Source organism: Brienomyrus brachyistius, chromosome 3, assembly GCF_023856365.1.
Source record: "Brienomyrus brachyistius isolate T26 chromosome 3, BBRACH_0.4, whole genome shotgun sequence".
Taxonomy (NCBI): Eukaryota; Metazoa; Chordata; class Actinopteri; order Osteoglossiformes; family Mormyridae; genus Brienomyrus; species Brienomyrus brachyistius.
The window spans coordinates 19,784,035-19,803,665 of NC_064535.1; the positions used below are offsets into that span (position 1 = coordinate 19,784,035).

A 19,631-nucleotide genomic window follows, 5' to 3' on the forward strand; every position below is an offset into this window, starting at 1 on the left:
TCCTGAGGGAGGCTGAGCCGATTCAGGAGTTCATCCTGCGGAGGTTGAGTGGGGAGCTGCGTGAGGTGAGGGGGGGTAGAACTGGCTTTTGCAGTCTCTCATTACTGAACTCCTTTTCATTTCAGCTGTTTATGCAAACAAGCTTATTTTTTTTATACATTTATACATACATGCACATGTGTATATATACGAGTATATATTAATGCAGCTGACAGTTGTAATTCAGGTTACGTGCCTTGGGGACAACAAAAGTACCTTGTTGGGATTTGAACTCACAGCTTACTAGTCTTTTGGCTATGATCAAGTGTAGTATCTGTTCTTATCAGTTTAATATCTGATACGTCTTCCATGGTGGGGACCACTTTTTTTTTTATAAATGTGGCTCAGCGGGCTGTGTGCCTGTAATCAGAAGGTCGCAGGTTCAAACCCAGCCTCAGCACAGCTGTGAGTCCTTAAGCAAGGCCCTTAACCCCCAGCTTCCTGGGCACCGCTATGGGTGGCCGCCCTTCACAGACAGCTTACTCTACAAAGAGTCAATTGAGGGAGGCATAAAAAAGAATTTCCCCACAGGGATGAATAATAATAATAAAAAAATCTACATTTGGAGTTGGCCAAAATGGGAAGTTCTGGAGCTCCTCTGAAGGTATATGGTGATCCTTATTGGGATCCTGTTATTAATATACTATTAATTTGCCCTCCCCAGGTTTTTAAACGTGTATTATAGCTGCCAGCTGTTTCCCCTTTTTTGCTTGTCTCTGCCCACTGTGGACGTGCTCTGTGAGTTTGCTCTTGTCCTTTTGCTCGTTTTGGGATGTGCTCTGTGAGTTTGCTCTCAGCCCTTTGCTCTGTAGCTGTGGAATGTGCCTGTGAGTTTACTCTATTCCCTTTGAGTTTTAGCTGTGGGACATTCTCTGTGTTGCTCGTCAGCTGTGTGATGTGCTCTGTGAGTTTGCTCTCAGCCCTTTGCTCTGTAGCTGTGGAATGTGCCTGTGAGTTTACTCGATTCCCTTTGAGTTTTAGCTGTGGCACATTCTCTGTGTTGCTCGTCAGCTGTGTGATGTGCTCTGTGAGTTTGCTCTCAGCCCTTTGCTCTGTAGCTGTGGAATGTGCCTGTGAGTTTATTCTATTCCCTTTGAGTTTTAGCTGTGGGACATTCTCTGTGTTGCTCATCAGCTGTGTGATGTGCTCTGTGAGTTTGCTCTCGTGCCAGGAACAACAAACATTTGTTTTTGATTTTACAGTATTTTTTCCTGGTCTTAGTAGTTTACACAGCTTCACAAGTGCAAAAAAAATTCTTGATAAGGTTCAATATAGTAGTACTGTTACTAAGTTACAAAAGGCACCGTTAAACTCATGTATGGCTGCATGTCTCGGCTGGACCACAGGTCTGAGGGAGTTCCGTAAAACGACACATTCTCCAGCAGCTTTGCGGTTTTTTCACGTGTTCCGCTGTATAGACGGATGTAGGGCTACTTCTGTAAAATGCTTTCGGTTTGGGAGCTGATATTTGGGATCGATTTGTTTTTAAGCATCTAGACAACAGTGTAATTGGGCACCATATCTTTGGCGATATGAAATGTTAACACATCTATTTTTTAGTCCTCTGTGCTTCTCGCATAGCTCGGCATTCCGTCCGTTCTGGTGCATGCTTCTGACGGAGATGCTGAAATACATTTGTTGTGCTGCTACCTTCAGTAGCCATCGTCTGGAAACAAACTTTACAACGGACAGTAGTTTGTTCAGTGTCGGACTTGGCGGAACCAAACCACTTCCAAATGACGGAGGTGACGCTGCCGGTTTTCGAGACGAGCTCCTCACTTGTTGACGCATGTACTGTACGTGCTGCCATTTTTCTACGGTCTGCTGCTCTCCAAGGGGGCAGGATGCCTTGACAGTGGTCTGGTTTGCTATAATTTAATGTTCCTCACGATAATAAATCGATGAGAATCCCGATTTTCATTCTGCTCATCATCTTAAAAAATTTGAATTAATTGATAAAATGGATTTATCGCCCAGTTCTACTGTGTCACTTGCCCTGTGAGTTTACTTCCCTCCCTTTGCATTTTAGCCATGGGACATGCTCTGTGAGTTTGCGCTCTTCCCTTTGTCCATTAGCTGTGGGATGTGGAGCGAGCCGGCCTGTACCATTCCGTCCTGTGGGAGCTGCTCCTGGTTTATGGCAGTGCTGGGCGGCACCACACAAGTCATCTTGGGGGATTTGTCTCGGCGCTGACCAGATACTGTTTACGGGTGCTGAGAGAGCCAGAAGACCAGGTACCTCTCTTGGAATTGTTTGGTTGAATCCCTGATTCAGCTTAGTACATCAGTGCTGAAAGGGTCTTATTTGGAGTGGTTCCTTGACAGTTTTTTTCACTCTCCATGTGCTAGAAAGTGTTCTTATCTTATCCACCATATAAAACATCAGTATTACCTGATGCCAGTTTGCTTGCAGTCATTAACGGCTTTCCTCCGTTTTCTCGAAATTGGATAAAGACTGCAGATTCTCATATTGCTGCATTACAAAAACATAAAATGGAAGTTGACAGGCCGTCTGAATGATTTACATTTCCGCTGATGCGAAATCCTCTCCATGATACAGAATAGAGGGGCTGTTGACTTGGTGGTTTGTTTTCTTCAGAATCCAGTTCTGGGAGTCCAGGTAACCAGGGCAGTTGCCATGGCATCGCTGACTCTCTTGTGTGAGATCGGGGAGAAACACAGGGCCAGCCTTCACCCTGAGGCTGTGCGTTCACTCTCCTCGGTGGCAACGCTGTTCTACTCCTCTTCCTCACCAGCGTTCCTGAACCACAGTCTGCAAAAGCCTGCAGTAGCACCTGACTGCCTGCAAGGGTCAGTGTAGCTATTCATTTGTGTGCCATTTTTCATAGTAATTTTCAGCATTCTATACTGTAGCCATGTCTCTGTTCCCCAGGAGCATGGAGGAGGGCCCAGTTCTCCAGGGCTGGGGCCGTGTAGCAGCCCACTTTGTGCGGGACCAGTGGGCCTGCCTGCGCTTCGTGCTGGGTTCCCTCACTCTGCTGGGTCCCCAGGAACTACCCCCTGCCCCAACGTTCCTGGGAAATGCAGTTGAGGCATTGGCCTTGTTGCCCAATGACCTGGTGGTACCTGTTTTAGACTGCATGATGTTACTGCTGCCGCAGGTCAGTCACTTCCACATGGGCTCGCTCATTCTTTTCTACACAAGAACATAAGAAATTTACAAACGAGAGGAGGCCATTCGGCCCATCAAGCTCGTTTGGGGAGAACTTAACTAATAGCTCAGAGTTGTTAAAATCTTATCTAGCTTATCTAGTTTTAGCTTGTACTGCACTAACAGGAAGACTATTCCATAGTCTAACTACACGCTGCGTAAAGAAGTGCTTCCTCGAATTCGTTTTAAAATGTTCCCCTGCTAATTTACACCTATGGCCAGGAGTGCTAGTATTTAAACTAATTTTAAACTAATATTGAAGTAGCCATTTGGCTGAACAGCATCCCGACTTGTTAGAATCTTATACACCTGGATCATGCCCCCCCTAGTCTGCTTTGCTCGAGGCTAAACAGATTCAGCTCAGCTAACCTCTCCTCATAAGACATTCCTCTAAGACCAGGAATCTTTCTCGTAGACCTACGCTGCACCTTTTCATTCTATTTTATGTTGTTTTTGGTAATGATAATTGTGTCTATATTGCTATTCAGGGAAGTTAAATTTTAGATTTTTTTTTGTGTAATTTTAAAATGAGTGGGCTTCACTTTTTGAGTGTTGCACAAGCCACATTTTGAATGTAAGTTTTCTGTTAATTAAAACTATATATTCCTCACTGTAGGTCTACTAGATAAAGAAAAGTATTTTTGCTTATGCCGAACACCTATACATGTGTTATAAAAGCTCTACTCCTCCACCAGGTGGTGCAGACTGAGGAATGTTTGTGTGTGGAGGCCATACAGTTGGCCTGGAAAGTGGTCCTGGGTCTGAGCAGTAACCCCCATGACTTCTGGCCCACTCTGGAGGGCTTTGTGCAATTTGCCTTCGGCCGCAGAGTCCTGGAGCTTGCGGAAGGCGAGGCGCCGAAGCTCACAGCCGCTATTCAGCAGGTGACCACAGCACGGCATTCTGGGATTGCATTACACCATTTTAACTGTCGTGCAGAAGGGAAGGCGGGATGCTTAATAATCTGACGGTATCGTCGTCTGATTTGTACGTCCAGGTGGCCGCACAGCTGATCGCTCTGTCTCAGACCAAAACAGGAGTATTCAACGTGCTTATCCGGCACTGCTGCCGAATCTGGCTGCCCTCTGACCCAGGAAGTGAAAGCAGTGCCAGTGCAGTGTTTTCCAGCACCGTCAGGCACATGGACATTCTGACGGAGGCCTGTGTGTATGGGCCTGTGTTCAGGAGAGACCAGAGGTGAGGCTCCAAGGAGATGGGTGCGTCCTGCTGGTGTGCTGAGCTGTACTGCAGCGATTCCCTTCTCTCATGGCAACATAATGCCACTTTAGATCAGTGTTTGTCAACCTTTTTTGCACCGTGACCCAATTTATATCGTGCCAATTCAGTCGCTGATGCTATATCATGTATAGGTTTAAATTAACGCTATGATCTGGCACGCAGTGCACTGTGCAACACCAGTCAATGCCTATGGCACGAACCTGATTGGATATGCCAGTGAATTTTGTGGTTTGGCTTCTTGGATTGGTTGAGTGTTCACTAGTTTTGCACTAAGCATTTGTAGACCCAAGACCCGTTTATATATGTTAATTTGAGGACTGGGAAATCTGATCGTGGATCAGCATAGGAGCTTGTTAATTTTAAAATGCTTACATTTCTAACTCTGCTTTGCAACCCTTTCAGAACTTGCCCATGGGTTGCGAATCGCTGCTTTAGATTGCTATTGGAACAGATGCATTTTAATTGGGTCTCTCTGTCTTTTCACTTTTTGTTGTGAACCAGGTTAATCCAGGAAGTGCAGACGTACGTGGAGCGGCTGGGAGATGTGTGTGCAGCCAACGTGATCATTAGCAAGTACGGTTTTCATGCAGTGACCCCCTGCCCCAGGTGTTTATGGGATACGGCAGAGTGGGCACCCCGGGAACGAGGAGTCGAGCCAGGCGTGGTGCTGTTTTGTTCGGCTCTACCCAAAGTGCCTTTCGGCGAGTCTCCTCACCAAAGCAGTGTTATTCTAAATAAATGAAAATGTCATTTGTTTTCATAGCCCCGGGAATAAACAAGGGGAAAGGAAGAAAAAGAGCATATTTCTAAAAATGTAAATTTGGGGTACTTTCATTTATTGGTCAGTCAATGTGTGCGCCTTTGATAAACATGGGTGGGGGTGGGGCGGTGAGATTGGAACCCCTGATGTAGTGAGTGTGAGCACTTCCCCCTCCTGCTCGCAGTGACAGCCGGGATGAGCAGCTCCCTCGCTTGTGTGCCCTGGCATTCCTGAGCCGCCTAGACTCCTCCCACCCCGCACATGCCCACCTGATGGAAACACTGATACTGCGGCTGTTGAGTAAGGTATGCAGAGGTTTGTTGCCAGGGGGAGGGGGCGCTTAGGGGCCCGTGGGCGTGAGCAGGTCCTGATGCTGCGTGCTGATTGTGCAGCTGAGCAAGTCGTTAGCCTGGTGCGACACCCCCCCCCCCCCCTTTGCTGCTTAAATGTTGATTAGTTTTCACTTCCTCACTGTTGCTAGGGACTCTTGCTGACTCTTGCAGCATTTGTAAACAGGCACTCCATCCCATAATGATGCACTGAGTACACCATCTCTTTTATTTCTGATGTTGTTTTGGAGGTGAAAAATCGAAATAGTATTAAATGTCAATAGTTCAAGTCATCCGTAGTCAAGCCCTGTATTGTAAAATGTGTCACGAATTATGGGGGCCCTTTAACAGTGTTTCTCCTCGTTTGTGTTCCAGGTTTTGTTCCTGTCGCCTTGTTTGCAGTACAGAATGATTTTAGCTTTAGTGAGTAGTTTTTAAATGACTGTGTATATTTGCAGTGAAAGTGGTTTTTTTTTTTTTTTGTTCCTTTGTCTGTTTCCCTTCCACTGTCTGTAATCCCAGGACAATGAGATATCGAAGTCGAAAACACGTTACTATGGCAACTCCCTGCAGCATCGAGTGAAGAACAGGGTGTGGCAGACGGTGATGGTCCTGCTGCCCAAGCTCAGAGCGGTAAATACACACACACACACACACACACAAACACACACATACACTAAGGTGACTGAACACTCTATTCCAGTGTTTCCCAACCCAGTCCAAAAATGTGGACTGTCCAAGGTTCCCCAAGGACTGGGTTGGGAAACACTACTGCATTCTATATACCCATATACATGGACACTGTCTTAGGTCACGTCCTCCGCCTTTGATGTGGACAGACTGTCCTTTAGAAGCATCCCTGTCTTTGCCTGTGTGAGAGAGACGCCCTGCTCTCCTGCAGGAGTTCATGGAGACTCTGCTGGGCCGTGTCTACGAGGCCGGCTTCTGCAGCAACCAGGCGTCCGTCAAATACCTCATCGAGTGGGTGATCATCCTCACCCTCCACTGGCACCCTGCTCTCGTGGACACCCTCTGGAGATGCTTCGGCATGGGGGTGAGCACCGTTTCAGCAGATTGAGGGTGCAGCCTGCTTGTCCCTGGGGGACGTCGGTTCAGTTGAATTTTATCCAGTATGTGGTGGAGCTTTATGAATGGTGGGAATAACTAATCCAAGCAACCAAACAACCAGGAAGTTGTGAAATTCTGTATTGAAGCCAGAAGTCTTTCTGTGCAAAACTGAGCAGGTCATCATGAAGAGCAATTCATTCGGTCTTTGAGAGAACGAGTTTATTATTTTTAAGTCAAAACTTTGCTTTTAGGACCAAGAGAAAACCAAGACAAGCATCTGTACTTTCCTGTCTGTGTTAGTTCACCTGGATGTCCTTCTGGCCAACGTTCCGGATATGGTAGCCTCCATCGTCCTTTCTGCAATTTCATTGCATGCTGTTTATAACACTTGTACCTAATTGTAGCTTGACTTGTGTCCCCTCTCTTCCGTGCCTTTGTCTCGCCTCCAATCACATTTGTCCCTCTCCCTGGATATCTACCCTCCCCTTCCTGTCTTCTCCATGTTGTTACCCCTGGTCTTCTCCCCCACCTCATTCCACCCCCTCCTCATGCCCCGCCCCACCTTCCCCACATTTACTCCTCCTCAACCCCTGCTTCTCCTCACCCCTTCAGGCCAGCAGGTGGCGCCGAGCTCTGGATGTGGCCCTTCAGTGCTGCTTCAGTCACAATTTCAGCGTGCGCCTCTATGCCCTCATAGCCCTGAAGAGGGTCTGGGGCCTGGAAGGCATGAGGGCCACTGCAGGAGGTGAAGCGCAGGGTGCCGAAGGGCTTGGGGGAGTGGGCTCTGTCGTCCCGGCCTGCCTGCAGCAAGCAGAGGCCATGCAGAGCACAGGGTGAGTGTTTGATTGGCTGGCGGTGTGATTGGCTGTCTGGGTGATGTCTGACCGTATGGCTAGCGAGTGGGTCGATGGGTGGATGGCCAGCCGTGGAGAGGACAAGTTGAGCTGATAATTGACCTGATCTGTTTGTAATAAGGGGCCTGGCAGCCCGTAGAGCAAACATGTGACCATTGATCTGTTTAGCGATTGGAGACGCAGTGTAAGGCATTTCTAACACACTGAGCATGAGTTTAATGGTTTTTAGTGTGTTTTTAGTGTGGGTAGCTATGTTGTCTCAGGGCAGCAGGGTTGTGGGTTTAAATCACACCCCTGCCCCATGTTTGGAGTAGGCATCTTCTTCCATTGCTTTTGTGGGTTTTCTGTATGCTCCAGCTTTCTCCTGCGGTCCAAAAGACCTGCTGTGAACTGGAATGGAATCTCTGATTGCCTGTTGTGCATGTGACTGAGTATGTGATGCTCTATGATAGGCTGGCATCCCCTGCCTTGGTGCCCTGTGCTGCCACGGATGGATGGATGGATGGATGGATGGATGGACTTTTGGTGTGTCTGGGGCAAATTAAAGTTCTTAACCATTTATGTGCAGGAATGCTGGAAAGAACTGGACAAGAATCCAGGACCATTTCTTTTTTGGGATCTTCCATCCGCTTGTAGACTACAGCATGGAGGTGAGTCATAATAGCATCAGTTCACAGTTATACTAGTGTGCACTGATTAATTCACAATCCAGGTATGTGTCACTTAACGTCTGGGTTATGTTCTGTCCAATAAGACATTAGGCGACTTAGACGCTATGCGCACAGCATGTATACTGTATATGTGTATACTGGACCTAAATTGTAACATTTACTATCTCTGTCAAGTATTGTGGGTATTATTAGTTAGATACAGACACTCCTCACTTAACAACTGAGTTACAATCCTACGACTAGTTCCTTAAACGAATTGGTCCTTAAGTGCAGAGCCGCCTCTTATGGATATTTCAAGCACTGGACTTGTAGTGGGTTTATGCCAACCATCTTTAGATATTGTTTTAATGTCACCTTTGCGTCATTTATATAATTTTCTATATTTATAAATGTTTATACAGTAGTACAGATATACTGCAATAAACAGAATAGAGAAAATCAGCTGTAACATACAGTACATTACATACGTTTGCATACTGCAAATACAGATAATTGTTTTTCTTGTTTCTGAATTAAGACAAGGTCTAAAGGAAACTCCAACTTGATAGCTTTGTTTTAATTTGCAAGACTCTTAGATATCACTGAATATAAAATACAATCGGCAAAAATTATAAAAAATGATTCACCAAAAAAATGTAAGTTATAAGAACACTAGTGTAGCGAATAGTGACTGACTGCAGGAATGAGGTTGAGTCTGAGAAGATGTGAGATGAGATGCTTGATGCTGAGGCACCACGCTGACGTTTCCACGACCAAACTTCTCGCACGGCGTTCAGTACTGACTGGTCGGAGTGCTGGTCATAAGTCCAGGCGATCGTTAAACTGGTGGGTCAGTATGTGAGGAGTATTTACACCAGCTACATAGGGTGCACTTTGTCCGCTGCGTCCCGTTAGCAAATCAGGATTTTTCAAATCTGTTTTAACCTTACGGGACCTCGGATGTATAAGAGGTCGGACGTCGTGCAGGAGGACATTAAGCGACACATTCAGACTATATTCAGAAGATCAAAAAGCCCCCTGTCGTCATTCACTATTGGTGGAGAGGAGGTGGAAGGGGTGGTCACATACAAGTACATAGGAGTGCACTGTGAACACAAAGGCCCTGTACAAAAAGCAATTGGACTGCATCTGCGGGTCTCTGCTACAGCAGTTCTACCAGTCTGTGGTTGCAGGGCAATCTTCTATGCTGTTGTGAGTTTCGGCAACAATGCTGCAAGAAGGGACTCAAACTCAAAACACTGCCTCTGTCCTGGGAATCCACCTGGATTCATTTGAAACAGTCGTCCAAAGGAGAACACTCACGATGATTTGTTCCCTACTTGATAATGCCTTACACCCCCTACATCACATCCTAGTCAAGCAGAGAAGCACATTTAGCAACAGACTCATACAGCTGCACTGCTCCAGTGAGCACTATCGAAGGTCTTTTCTCCCAGTGGCCTTCAAATGCTACAATAGGTGTCCCCCAGACCTCCCTCCCCACTACAGTGATGTCACTTTTTAAGTGTGCTGCTGTAACTTTTGGAATATTTTTCAAGATCAGTAAAGTACTACTACTACTACTATTCAATCCAATCCTCGGAAAGAGATCCCATCCTCCTCTGGGCGACCAAGGAACAAATGAAATTGTATTGACGTTGACATTAATTTCAGTCCATATAGTTTTAAAAGTCTAATAAGGTTCCATGTAATTATCTCCAAGGAGTCCAGGTGAGGGTTCAGGCGGTGTAGTGTCAGCTCGGGATCAGCTTGGCAAAGAGAAGATTGAGAAGAGAATTATTGCCCTACACCTAACCTAACCTCCGGCAGTACTGAAGTAACTAAAGTAGCAGCCTGGCTAAAAGAGAGACCTGGAAGGAGGCACAGACATGAGGGTTTCCAGGGGTTTTGGTGTCAAGCCAACCCGCCGTCCACAGCTTAAGTGATTGGCGGGAGCGGCAGGACGACAGCACTAATCCCCTCTTTCACCTTTAATCTCAAATAACCATAAACCGCTACTACTACTATATAACTGTACAGGATTCACCCCTGGCTTATTCTACCTTGTTTTAGACCATCTTCCACGTCTTTCCGAGCCTGTCGGACTTGGCCAACGATGAATGGATTCCTACCTGGAAAATTGAGACACTGGTGGAATTCCCCCGGGATTCTACTCCATCCTTACAGAATTCCCGCCAGGACCTGAGCCAGCTGCAACCAGGCGACTGGGTCCAGCTGGATAAAGGTGCAGTACCCACTTCCAACCACTAGGTGGCATCATGTGTCCACTCTCAGTGATTTGTGTTTATATGCATCATTGTCCCTGTTCTGTACTACAGGGGCAGTACAGAAACTCATTTAGCTGGTAATGTTTGCATTGAAGCCATTGTGTCTTATTGAACAAATGTAGACGTTTTACTTTTTGTCAGTAAGTTAGGGACACGGCTAAGCAGCGTGTGGCTCTGTGGGCTAAGCCTGTGTGCCTGTAATCAGAAGGTCGCAGGTTCAAACCCTGCCTCAGACTGTGGGTCCTTGAGCAAGGCCCTTAACTCCCAGCTCCCTGGGCACCGCTACGGGTGGCAGCCCTTCGCAGACAACTTCCTCTATGAAAAAAGAGGAAGTTGTGGGAGGCGTAAAGACAATTTCCCTACGGGGACAATAAAAGTATCGATTATTATTATTATTATTATTATTATTATTAAGCAAGAAGCACTTACAGATATGAGCAGTGAAAAACATGTCGCCTGTGGGTTAGGACAGGACAGGATTGGACAGGAACTAAGGAAGAGTGAGAGACATTACAGACTAGGGAAAATTAGTGACTGTGCTCCTGTGCGTGAGCTCCGGTGCCCATCTGAACCGGAACCGGTACCTGCCGCATCCTGCGAGTGAGTAGAAGGTGCCTTTGTGAATTTCAGGTGAGACGGAGCGGGACGAGCGCTGGGCAGAAGTGCAGAAAAAAATCACGCCCTGGAGAGCCGGCATCCAGGAGCAGGACCCGGACCTGCAGCTGGCATCCCAGCAGAGGGCAGCACGCCTCGGCAAGCTCCACGGCGCCCTCCTAGTGGTCGCCTCACTTATCGACAAGCCCACCAACCTGGGTGGTAAGTGGCTGACGAGGGACGGGGTAAAGCAGAGCACCTTCATTCACTTATCACCCAAATAAACACTGTGAGCGGCTGCCTCCGATCATCTCTCCTTCCCCCACCTTCCTCCATGCCGGTGGGGGTGGGAGGGGGTGATGTGTGGGAACACAAGTCTCAATTTTCAATATTTTATTCTAATCTATGTGCTATACAGTGGGTATTATGGTAATACAATAAGTACGACCACCGGCAATACATTTATAAATACTGCCATGTCTGCCATGTGAGATTCAACACAGACGGGATGATTCGCGCTCCTAACTTTGCCCAGATCACTAAGATGAGTCAGTTACCAAGCAGAGGTAGTATGCCCATTTGCAAAAGCTCTGCTGTGTGTGTGTGTTTGTGTGTGTGTGTGTGTGTGTGTGTGTGAAAAGAACTGCATACACAGACAGAAAAATGATTCATTTGCTAATCATTAAAAACATAGTAATTGTTACGTAAAATGTGCTTCCGGTTTACAATGACAATGTGATCTTTAATAAAAACAAACACTGCCAGAGAGAAAAAGGCTGGATGATTTGTCAAAGCGTGTAGGATAAATGTGCATAATGGCTTTTTAATTGCTTGCCTTGTATATATTGAGTCGGACGTCTTTGCATGTTGGTGAACACGCTGACGTATTTACGCGAATCTGACCGGGGCTTATGTGCAGGGCTGTGCAGAACGTGCGAGATCTTCGGTGCCAGCACTTTGGTGCTGGACAGCCTCCGACACGTCAGCGACAAGCACTTCCAGGCCCTGAGCGTTTCTGCCGAACTGTGGCTCCCCCTTTTGGAGGTGAGTGGTCCTGCATGTATTTTCCTTCGCTACCAGTCTTTTACAGCTAAAAATAAGTCCATAAGAAAACTTTTTTTTTTTTCTACAATTGAAAGTATTTTAACATTTGTCAATCCTTTCTCGGAAGGTTAAGCCTGCGGAGCTGGCGGACTTCATGCAGTTGAAAAAGAAAGAAGGCTACTGCATTGTGGGTGTGGAGCAGACAGCGAACAGTCAAAGTTTACAGAACTACAGATTCCCTGAAAAGACCCTCCTACTTCTGGGGTAGGCGTCTGCCCATGTGCCTGCTGCCGACAGTCATAAATTCGATCCATACCTGTTCCCCAACTCTTCTATTATTGCTCGCTGGTTTATGTACCCATAAATACAGTTATGCTTCTACCCACACAATAACAGCTTCTGTACCATGCAAGGAATACATGTTGAATAGGTTCAAATCCAAAAATAACATCTCCTTGGCCTGTTGTAACAGCAGCTTAAGTGCCTACCTACCTGGGTGTAGAGAGCCTTGAGGCCGGTGGCTGAGATTACACCATGCACTGTCAGCTGATTTAGCTTGCTGTTGCCATATTGGTTCCCATTGATTGACGGCGCACAGTCATCCCACCCACTGTGGGCCGCAAATGTCTTCTCTCCCATCACTGATGGAGAAAATGAAGTCGTATCCGAACCAAAGCTGCAAAAAACTAAACTCTAACACTAAACTCTCCCATATTTAGAACCTTCTGCCTTGTGTCATGACCTTATTGATACCTTACAGCTGTAGCCCAGCCAATGGTGCTGCAGACGTCCACAGCAATGCAGCAGCCCTGTGATTGGTCATGATCTGCGTACAAACAATGCCCGGGTGTACCTCCCTCTCCGTGCACCGCAGCTCACACAGCTCTTTAATTTCATCACCCTAATTGATTGCTCCACCTGCCCCCACCTGTGTTTTGCCTCCCTCCATGATACGAGGACACGTCCAGGCATGCCGCTGTCATGATTACCTCAATGAGAGAGAGCTGAGGATTGGGGCAAAAACATGTCGGAAACATTTGTTCCTACAGACTAATGCCGTTTCAAAATGAAAGAATATGGAATATGGCGCAGGGGTGATTTATCATGATGGGAGTCATCATGCATGTAAATATTTTTCATGTGAATATTTTTGGGAGGACCATGCTGGACAGTCCCCCTGAAGGTGAATGGATTTTGTGAAGTTAAGCCCTGCTTGTGTTGCGTGTAATATAACACTGTTGCCACTACGTGGCTGCATCCATTTCTCCTTCACTCACATGCTCCTACAATACCTTACTTAGGATTGCGCAGGATTGTTCAGATTACCAGCGTATACACAAAAGAAACTCTGGATGCTAGCATCTATCGAAGGAGGACTGTCAGCATAGCAGCAGGGTAATTGTAAGACCCAGCATTGTGGAGTGTCTTTAATTTTCAGCTGGCCGGTTAATTCCTCTTTGTGTGAGGCGCGCTGTCTGGATTCGTATGGTGGGTCTGGTGTAATTCATCTGAGTTCATTTGCTTAATTAATTCCCTGGCCATGCCCTCTCTCTCTCTCTCTCTCTCTCTCTCTCTCTCTCTCTCTCTCTCTCTCTCTCTCTCTCTCTGGACAGTAATGAGCGAGAAGGCATCCCAGCTAACCTGCTGCAGTTGCTAGACGTCTGCGTGGAGATTCCCCAGCACGGTGTTACACGTTCCCTCAATGTGCACGTTAGCGCCGCCCTGCTGGTGTGGGAGTACACACGCCAGCACCTGCACTCTTACAGGTCCCAGTCCCCGATCACTGCCTTTAACAGTGGGCCTCTTGCCACTAATTCTGCCACCTGATCGGCTGGACAGTAAATTTTGATCTTTAACCTGCACGTCCCAGAATTCCACCTGTAATAAGTTTTTCAAATTGATATTTAATAGGCACAGAACACAACCTTTTTTAATGTTTTATATAATCTATATGATTTTTTATGAGGTCACTGTAATTTCTAGTAGTATATTAATAAATATTCTTGTATAAAATTCTATATACATTTTTTTTTGTTTATTTTCTTACTGTGCATTACATTTTTATTGGTCAAGACTTGCCTATCTAAGTGTTGATTAGAGTTTACTTTTGTGCCATGGCTAGTTTGGTCTGCTCACTTGGTCAGTTCTCCTACGTGTCACTGCGGGTAATTCGCCATTTTCCACTGATACAGATTTCTGGCCTAAAAATCATAATATCCTGTTAATTTACCCAGAGCTGTATTACATTATCTCTTTTATTATATTGGTGCTATCAGGGGGCATACAATAAAAAAATACTCATTTGTGGCAGTTTAAACCTACGCTGATCCTGCTGCAGTTCCCGGCTTTTCAGGGAAGACGGTATGTTTTGAATTGTAACCGGTGAGAGTGTAATGTGCGCCAGTTATTCATTTCTACCCTATCATCCCGTTGACCAAACAATTTTGGAAAGGATATCATTGTTTAAATAGGCAATGTGCGCTTCATCAATGTCATTATCTTTGTCGGCACCGACAATCGCAGAAGTCAAATATTTTATTCTGTGGTTGTTATTTGTATTGTTCTTTTCACTTAGAAAAAAAGAGCGAAACGTATTTGATTTTCCGTTCTTGTAACGAAAAGAACTCCTCGAACCCCCTTTTACCGATTTGCCGGTAAGGCTTTGTGAGGCAAGGTGGGGCCGGGTGATGGTGAACCGCTGGGATGTGAACGGGTCGCCAGGTTAGAACACCGGCACGGAGGGAGGTGGGGAAAGGAGAAATGATCGGAGGGGAGGAGGCGGCCGCTCGCAATGTTTATTTGGGTGATGTAAGTGAAAGAACATCGGTGCGTCAGTAATATAGCAGCAGTTTTAATCACCGTTTTTTGTGCCATTCCTTGCTCCGCGGCACTTGTGCAGTCTTTTACCATGTTGAAAACTACTTTGCTCTCATGGCAATTTCATGCGCGGGGAATCGACAACTTCACCTGCGTTTGGTGCATAATTGCTACTGTTTGGGGCATCTAGCAGGCGGGCGCCTAGACTGCATCCAGCTCAGATGGACATGCCAGCCAGCTGGACTGCAGGCTCTTATTTCCTTGGCGATATGCGTATTTCGTTCCCGAACTCAACGAGGAGCCGGCCGACTGCGTCCTCCAAAACCAGCCTGTTCATGGAGGTGCTGATGGTGCTCATGTGCCTCGGCGCTGTCACTGGTGCGTAGGTGAAACCTAGTGCTGTTTAATAATATTAATACAATACTATTTCTCTCTTGCTTCGTTATTCAGATCGCTCATATTTAATAGAAAAACAATTTGTTACTTATCACTGGACCTAAAAACACTACAAAACCCGAAACATAACTAATTGCTGTGATTTTTTTTGTAGTTAGTGAATTAAGGTAAGCTGTTAGTTTGATATTTGCAAGGAAGTATTACTTTTCAGATTAATTATTTGGTTTATAGTTTTTATTAACCGAATATATGCATTTATATATGTTTGTGTATATATATTAAAGTGTGATAAAAACGGGTCCCAGGAGAGAAAGACAAAGGTACCGATTAATACTGGTCCACTTTAACCACTGTATAACATCGACCGCCTAGACGCTAAACAAGTGTGTTGTCAGAGGGGGGCGGATATTTACTTAATTGCTTCTGTTCAGGTAACATTCTTGTCATCGTGATCGTGGCTGCCACCAAGACCTTCCACTCGGTAACATCGGTGCTTATAATTAACCTCGCTATCAGCGACTTCCTCGTTGGCATTGGCGTCATGCCCTTTGTGGCGGTGTCTGTTATGAACAGCGGCTGGGTCAACTGTACCGTAAGTGTGAAATTATGAAAATATAATTTTTTGCACTTTTATCATTGTGACAAATGTTCCCCGATACTAAAAAGAATACCCAGTCTGTACAAACAAACTAAAAATCCGTCTGGTACTTAGTATAACGGGCTGTCTGTCAAACGGCTGGAGTGTTAAAAAAAACTGAGGACATAAATTGGAATTAGGTATGTTTAGTGGTTAAGCAGCTAATATTGTATATAGAATAGAATAGCTACTTTGTCATTTAGAACATACACCGGTTAGTGGACATCAGAACGAAAGAGTGTATTAATACTAAAAATCTTAAACTTTAAAAATGTAAAACCTAAATAGAATATAAACTGGATACTAATATTATATTTTCAGTAATCGTTAAGGATGTTGACTTACTGAAATCTCATGAGGTGCTCTGCTGTTGTACCATGAGGAAGGCCCTTAACCTGAATGTCCCCAGTAAAGTAAGGAGCATTATTAGGGGGGTGAATATAATTCGCCTCGAGGGGAAAAAAAAAAAAAAAACCTCGTGAATTGGTAGCGTATTACATAGATAGTTACTAGCACTGAACATGTGTGCTGGGTTTGTTGTTGTGAATAGTGTGGGTTTCTGCCTCTCCTCCAGGACCTGTGTCTGTACGTGGGGTACACCTCTTCCGTTTACTGTACGGCTTCGGTGCTCACGTTGGCCGCCATCGCCCTCGACCGATACTACTCCATCGTGGACTGCCTGAGGTACAGCTCGAAGTGCACCGTCTGGCGGACGGGCTCCGCGGTGGTGTGGATCTGGCTGCAGGCTATGCTCACCAGCTGCCCGCCCCTACTTGGCTGGAGCAGCGTGGATTATGTGGCCCCCATGTACAGCTGTGCCGTCAACTGGTCCAGCAGTCCTAGTTACACTACCTTCATGGCCGCCCTCTCCTTCCTGGTGCCGGCCGGCGTCATCCTCTTCTGCTACGTGAAGATTGTCAAGGTCGCCCGCTGCCACGCTCGCAGGATCCACGACCTGGAAGACCACCTACAGCGCAGCTGCAGGCTCCGGGCCCCGCCATGCCCCACGGACCCATGCCAGGAGGCCCCCAGCACCTCCCGGCTGGTATACTACTTGAGTGGACGGTTCGTCTCCGAGGCCCCTGTGGATGCAAGTGCTTTGGGGGCAGGTCTTCCAAATGGTGCCGCTGGTCCCCAGTCCTGCCCCGGCACCTCCAGCCAATCAGGGGGACGCCGCTTGCCGTCCCTCCTTGCGCACCTCCAGAGCAGCAGCCAGCATCAGCACCATAGCTCCAACCCCCACCATGGGATTGTGCGTCTCCTGCTGGTCATTTCTGCTTTCCTTCTCTGCTGGACACCCTACATCGGAGTAGCACTTGTGCAGGCCATAGAGACCGCCCTGTCCCGCCGCACTAGCCTGGTCCCTCCTTCAGCAGTCACCTTCTCCTATTGGCTGGTCCTGTTCAACTCCGACATTAACCCTCTGCTGTATGCACTGCTCAGCCAGCGCTTTCAGGGGGCGCTCAGGAGTCTCAGGCGCAAGCTGCGAGCCAGCCTAGGTGGTACTGTTTTGAGTGGAGGTGGAAGACATGCTGGGATGGAAGAAGGGCTTGACTGTCGAGCACCATGTACCTTAACGATCCCGCATTTCCGGTCTCAACAGAGTCACCAAAGTGCCGCTACAGAAAGGACAACCTGCCGTTCCTCCGTTTTCTCTCTGGAGTCTGACATCCCTAATGCTTACAGAGAACACTTGGGGAACATCTTCTTGCCACACAGCTCTTCTTCATCTTGCTGTTCCTCCTCCTCCTCCTCCTCCCCCCCTTGCTCTGCATGGCAGGACAGCAATGGAGAGTGTGCCTGTCGGAAAATTGAGCGGCTGCAGGTGCCCTCCCATCCACAAGAGGGAAACAGACTGCCCTCGTCAGTGGCTACAATGGATAGGCAGGCGACATTCTTTTACGGGGAAATCACTGTGAGGGTGGAGCATGACGTGTGCTGAGAAATCCTTTGAGCTACAGACAGCATGAGCTCAGAATCTTTGTAGGTAGAATATGTATATTATGCTTTAACAAGCATATGTTAGTTTGTCATTTTCTAGTACTTTTTTCGTGTGGTAAACCATGAAATGGGGTTTGATTAGTGACAATCCTTGGAAAACAGTACACGATTCAACAGGTTTTTTTCCCCATCATAAAGGCATCAGATGCATTGCGATTGGGTAATCACCTTGCCGTAAAACACCAGTACCAATATAACACTGTCAATAAGCTGCCCATGAAGTTAAATAACTGTGTGGGGAGCTGAGACCTTTTCACACTTAATAGTTTCAATACTGACTTTTAGATACTAGACTTCTTCCTGTGGCCCTGGACTACTCTGTTCAGAACCTGATCTTTCCTCGTGTATTACTGTCTCATTTGCCTCATTTTTGAGGTGATTAAAAACGTAGGGAGTACTAGCAGGCTTGGGGAGTAACGGAATGCAGTTAGTGCGCTATGTAATCTGGATACAAAAATAAATGACTATTCCATTACAGGTACTGAGATAAACAGCGCCTCTCATCATACATGACCTCTCACGAGATTTGTTGCCGTCCCTCTTGTAATCAGTCTCTCGAACCTGCGGCGTAAGTCCCCCCTACCTGCGGCTGGCTCCAGGTTCCAGGCTGCAGACGTACCCTTCTCCATTACTGCTCTTTTTTCCTGATTTTTTTTTTCCACGCTCCATTTTAGGAGAGCTACGCTGCTGTACCAGATTGATACCCATAAAAAAAAAAACTTTTAAATGAAGCTAGACAGGCACACAGGCCACCAGCATTTCAGTAGTACTTACTACAAATTAACAAAATAGTGTGCAGTACTTCAGTTTCATTGGTAGGAAATCACATGAATTCAGCTTTATTTATAGTCCCAAATCACATGGACAACACACATAATGCTGTCTGTTGTTAAATCCTCACGTAGGATAAGATAATTTCCTCATTGCTGTTATTAAGGGTCCAAAGTACGTAGTGTTATGGAACACGATTGTTTTTGTTAGAATTCTTCTTCTATTTCTTATTTTTGTTGTCTTGTTCATATTCCAGCTTTTACCTCAACGGCGTTCCATAATAATGTGTATATGTATAATTTATTATATTTATTTATATATTAACACGTTCCGTTGCATAATAAATAATGATCTTTTCAACATTTTTTACTCTTGTCTTTAGTTAGCATCGATGTAATCCAAAAGTAACTAAAAGTAATTTGTTGCATTACTTTTGAGACGCTTAGTTTGTTACTCATTACACTTTTCAACAAGTAATTAATAACTGTACCCAACCATGAATATTAGTAACAACATGTTTATTTTTTTAAGTTTAATTGCCGCCCTCCAGTAATCATTTGTAAGTGCTAGTTGCTTGGACTGCATTTACGTTTCTCATAACTGGGGAAAAATCAGTTCCTAGAAGCTTGTTAAAAAGTGTTATTCTCTGTTATTTCCGTCCATCTGAAGTTTTTCTTTAACTTTGGTCCATTTTGGTCATACCCTAGGCTGGTGGACCTAATAAAGTGGCCCTCTATGTCCTCTGTATGCAGGGGCATCTGGATGTGTTACTGTAAGTTACAGATTAAAACATTTGGCATCGTTTGGTAGGCTACATTATATCATTTGTATGGCTTGATCACAATCCCACAATCCATATCCCAGCCTTGTTTCCTTGTTCCCTTTCTTACCTTCTCAATGAAGAGATCAAACCTGAAAGCATAGCAAGCTCTGAAGCTGTTTCTGTCCTGCCGCTCCCATGTACAAAGCTTC

General features: G+C 46.0%; 2 protein-coding genes, 1 long non-coding RNA gene and 1 pseudogene across 3 annotated transcripts in view; 3 read left to right on the plus strand and 1 right to left on the minus strand.

Annotated features, from left to right (window-relative positions):
* The window catches only part of tarbp1 (TAR (HIV-1) RNA binding protein 1), a 20,572-nt gene extending 6,517 nt beyond the window's left edge, over window positions 1-14,055 (plus strand). The window contains exons 12-29 of the mRNA XM_049009451.1: window positions 1-65; window positions 2,116-2,274; window positions 2,639-2,850; window positions 2,933-3,161; window positions 3,907-4,095; window positions 4,209-4,408; window positions 4,952-5,023; window positions 5,395-5,515; window positions 6,062-6,172; window positions 6,441-6,593; window positions 6,859-6,945; window positions 7,220-7,440; window positions 8,030-8,111; window positions 10,185-10,356; window positions 11,030-11,215; window positions 11,913-12,037; window positions 12,165-12,301; window positions 13,651-14,055. The exon at window positions 1-65 is cut by the window's left edge and continues 30 nt beyond it. Coding sequence (XP_048865408.1) covers window positions 1-65; window positions 2,116-2,274; window positions 2,639-2,850; window positions 2,933-3,161; window positions 3,907-4,095; window positions 4,209-4,408; window positions 4,952-5,023; window positions 5,395-5,515; window positions 6,062-6,172; window positions 6,441-6,593; window positions 6,859-6,945; window positions 7,220-7,440; window positions 8,030-8,111; window positions 10,185-10,356; window positions 11,030-11,215; window positions 11,913-12,037; window positions 12,165-12,301; window positions 13,651-13,864 — 2,735 coding nt within the window. The 3' untranslated portion in view covers window positions 13,865-14,055. The remainder of the gene's footprint in view (window positions 66-2,115; window positions 2,275-2,638; window positions 2,851-2,932; window positions 3,162-3,906; window positions 4,096-4,208; window positions 4,409-4,951; window positions 5,024-5,394; window positions 5,516-6,061; window positions 6,173-6,440; window positions 6,594-6,858; window positions 6,946-7,219; window positions 7,441-8,029; window positions 8,112-10,184; window positions 10,357-11,029; window positions 11,216-11,912; window positions 12,038-12,164; window positions 12,302-13,650) is intronic.
* Window positions 275-436, plus strand: LOC125739583 (U2 spliceosomal RNA; annotated as a pseudogene).
* LOC125739417 (uncharacterized) lies at window positions 9,762-12,722 on the minus strand. The gene is made up of 4 exons (XR_007397136.1): window positions 12,530-12,722; window positions 10,984-11,223; window positions 10,244-10,889; window positions 9,762-9,880 (listed from the first exon to the last, which is right to left on the minus strand). It is a non-coding gene; the product is annotated as an uncharacterized LOC125739417 (long non-coding RNA).
* Window positions 14,056-14,183: 128 nt separating the features above from the next.
* LOC125739411 (beta-3 adrenergic receptor) lies at window positions 14,184-19,024 on the plus strand. The gene is made up of 3 exons (XM_049009519.1): window positions 14,184-15,232; window positions 15,682-15,842; window positions 16,462-19,024. The coding sequence occupies exons 1-3, from the start codon at window positions 15,076-15,078 to the stop codon at window positions 17,827-17,829; spliced, it is 1,686 nt and encodes a 561-aa protein (XP_048865476.1). The 5' UTR covers window positions 14,184-15,075; the 3' UTR covers window positions 17,830-19,024.
* Window positions 19,025-19,631: the final 607 nt, after the last annotated feature.

Bases quoted from the DNA above. Each gene is read 5' to 3' on its own strand.
- LOC125739411 (XM_049009519.1), top strand. From the start codon at position 15,076: ATGGACATGCCAGCCAGCTGGACTGCAGGCTCTTATTTCCTTGGCGAT. The intron at 15,233-15,681 runs GTGCGTAGGTGA...GCTTCTGTTCAG, and splicing joins GTGCCTCGGCGCTGTCACTG to GTAACATTCTTGTCATCGTG. The intron at 15,843-16,461 runs GTAAGTGTGAAA...CCTCTCCTCCAG, and splicing joins GCGGCTGGGTCAACTGTACC to GACCTGTGTCTGTACGTGGG.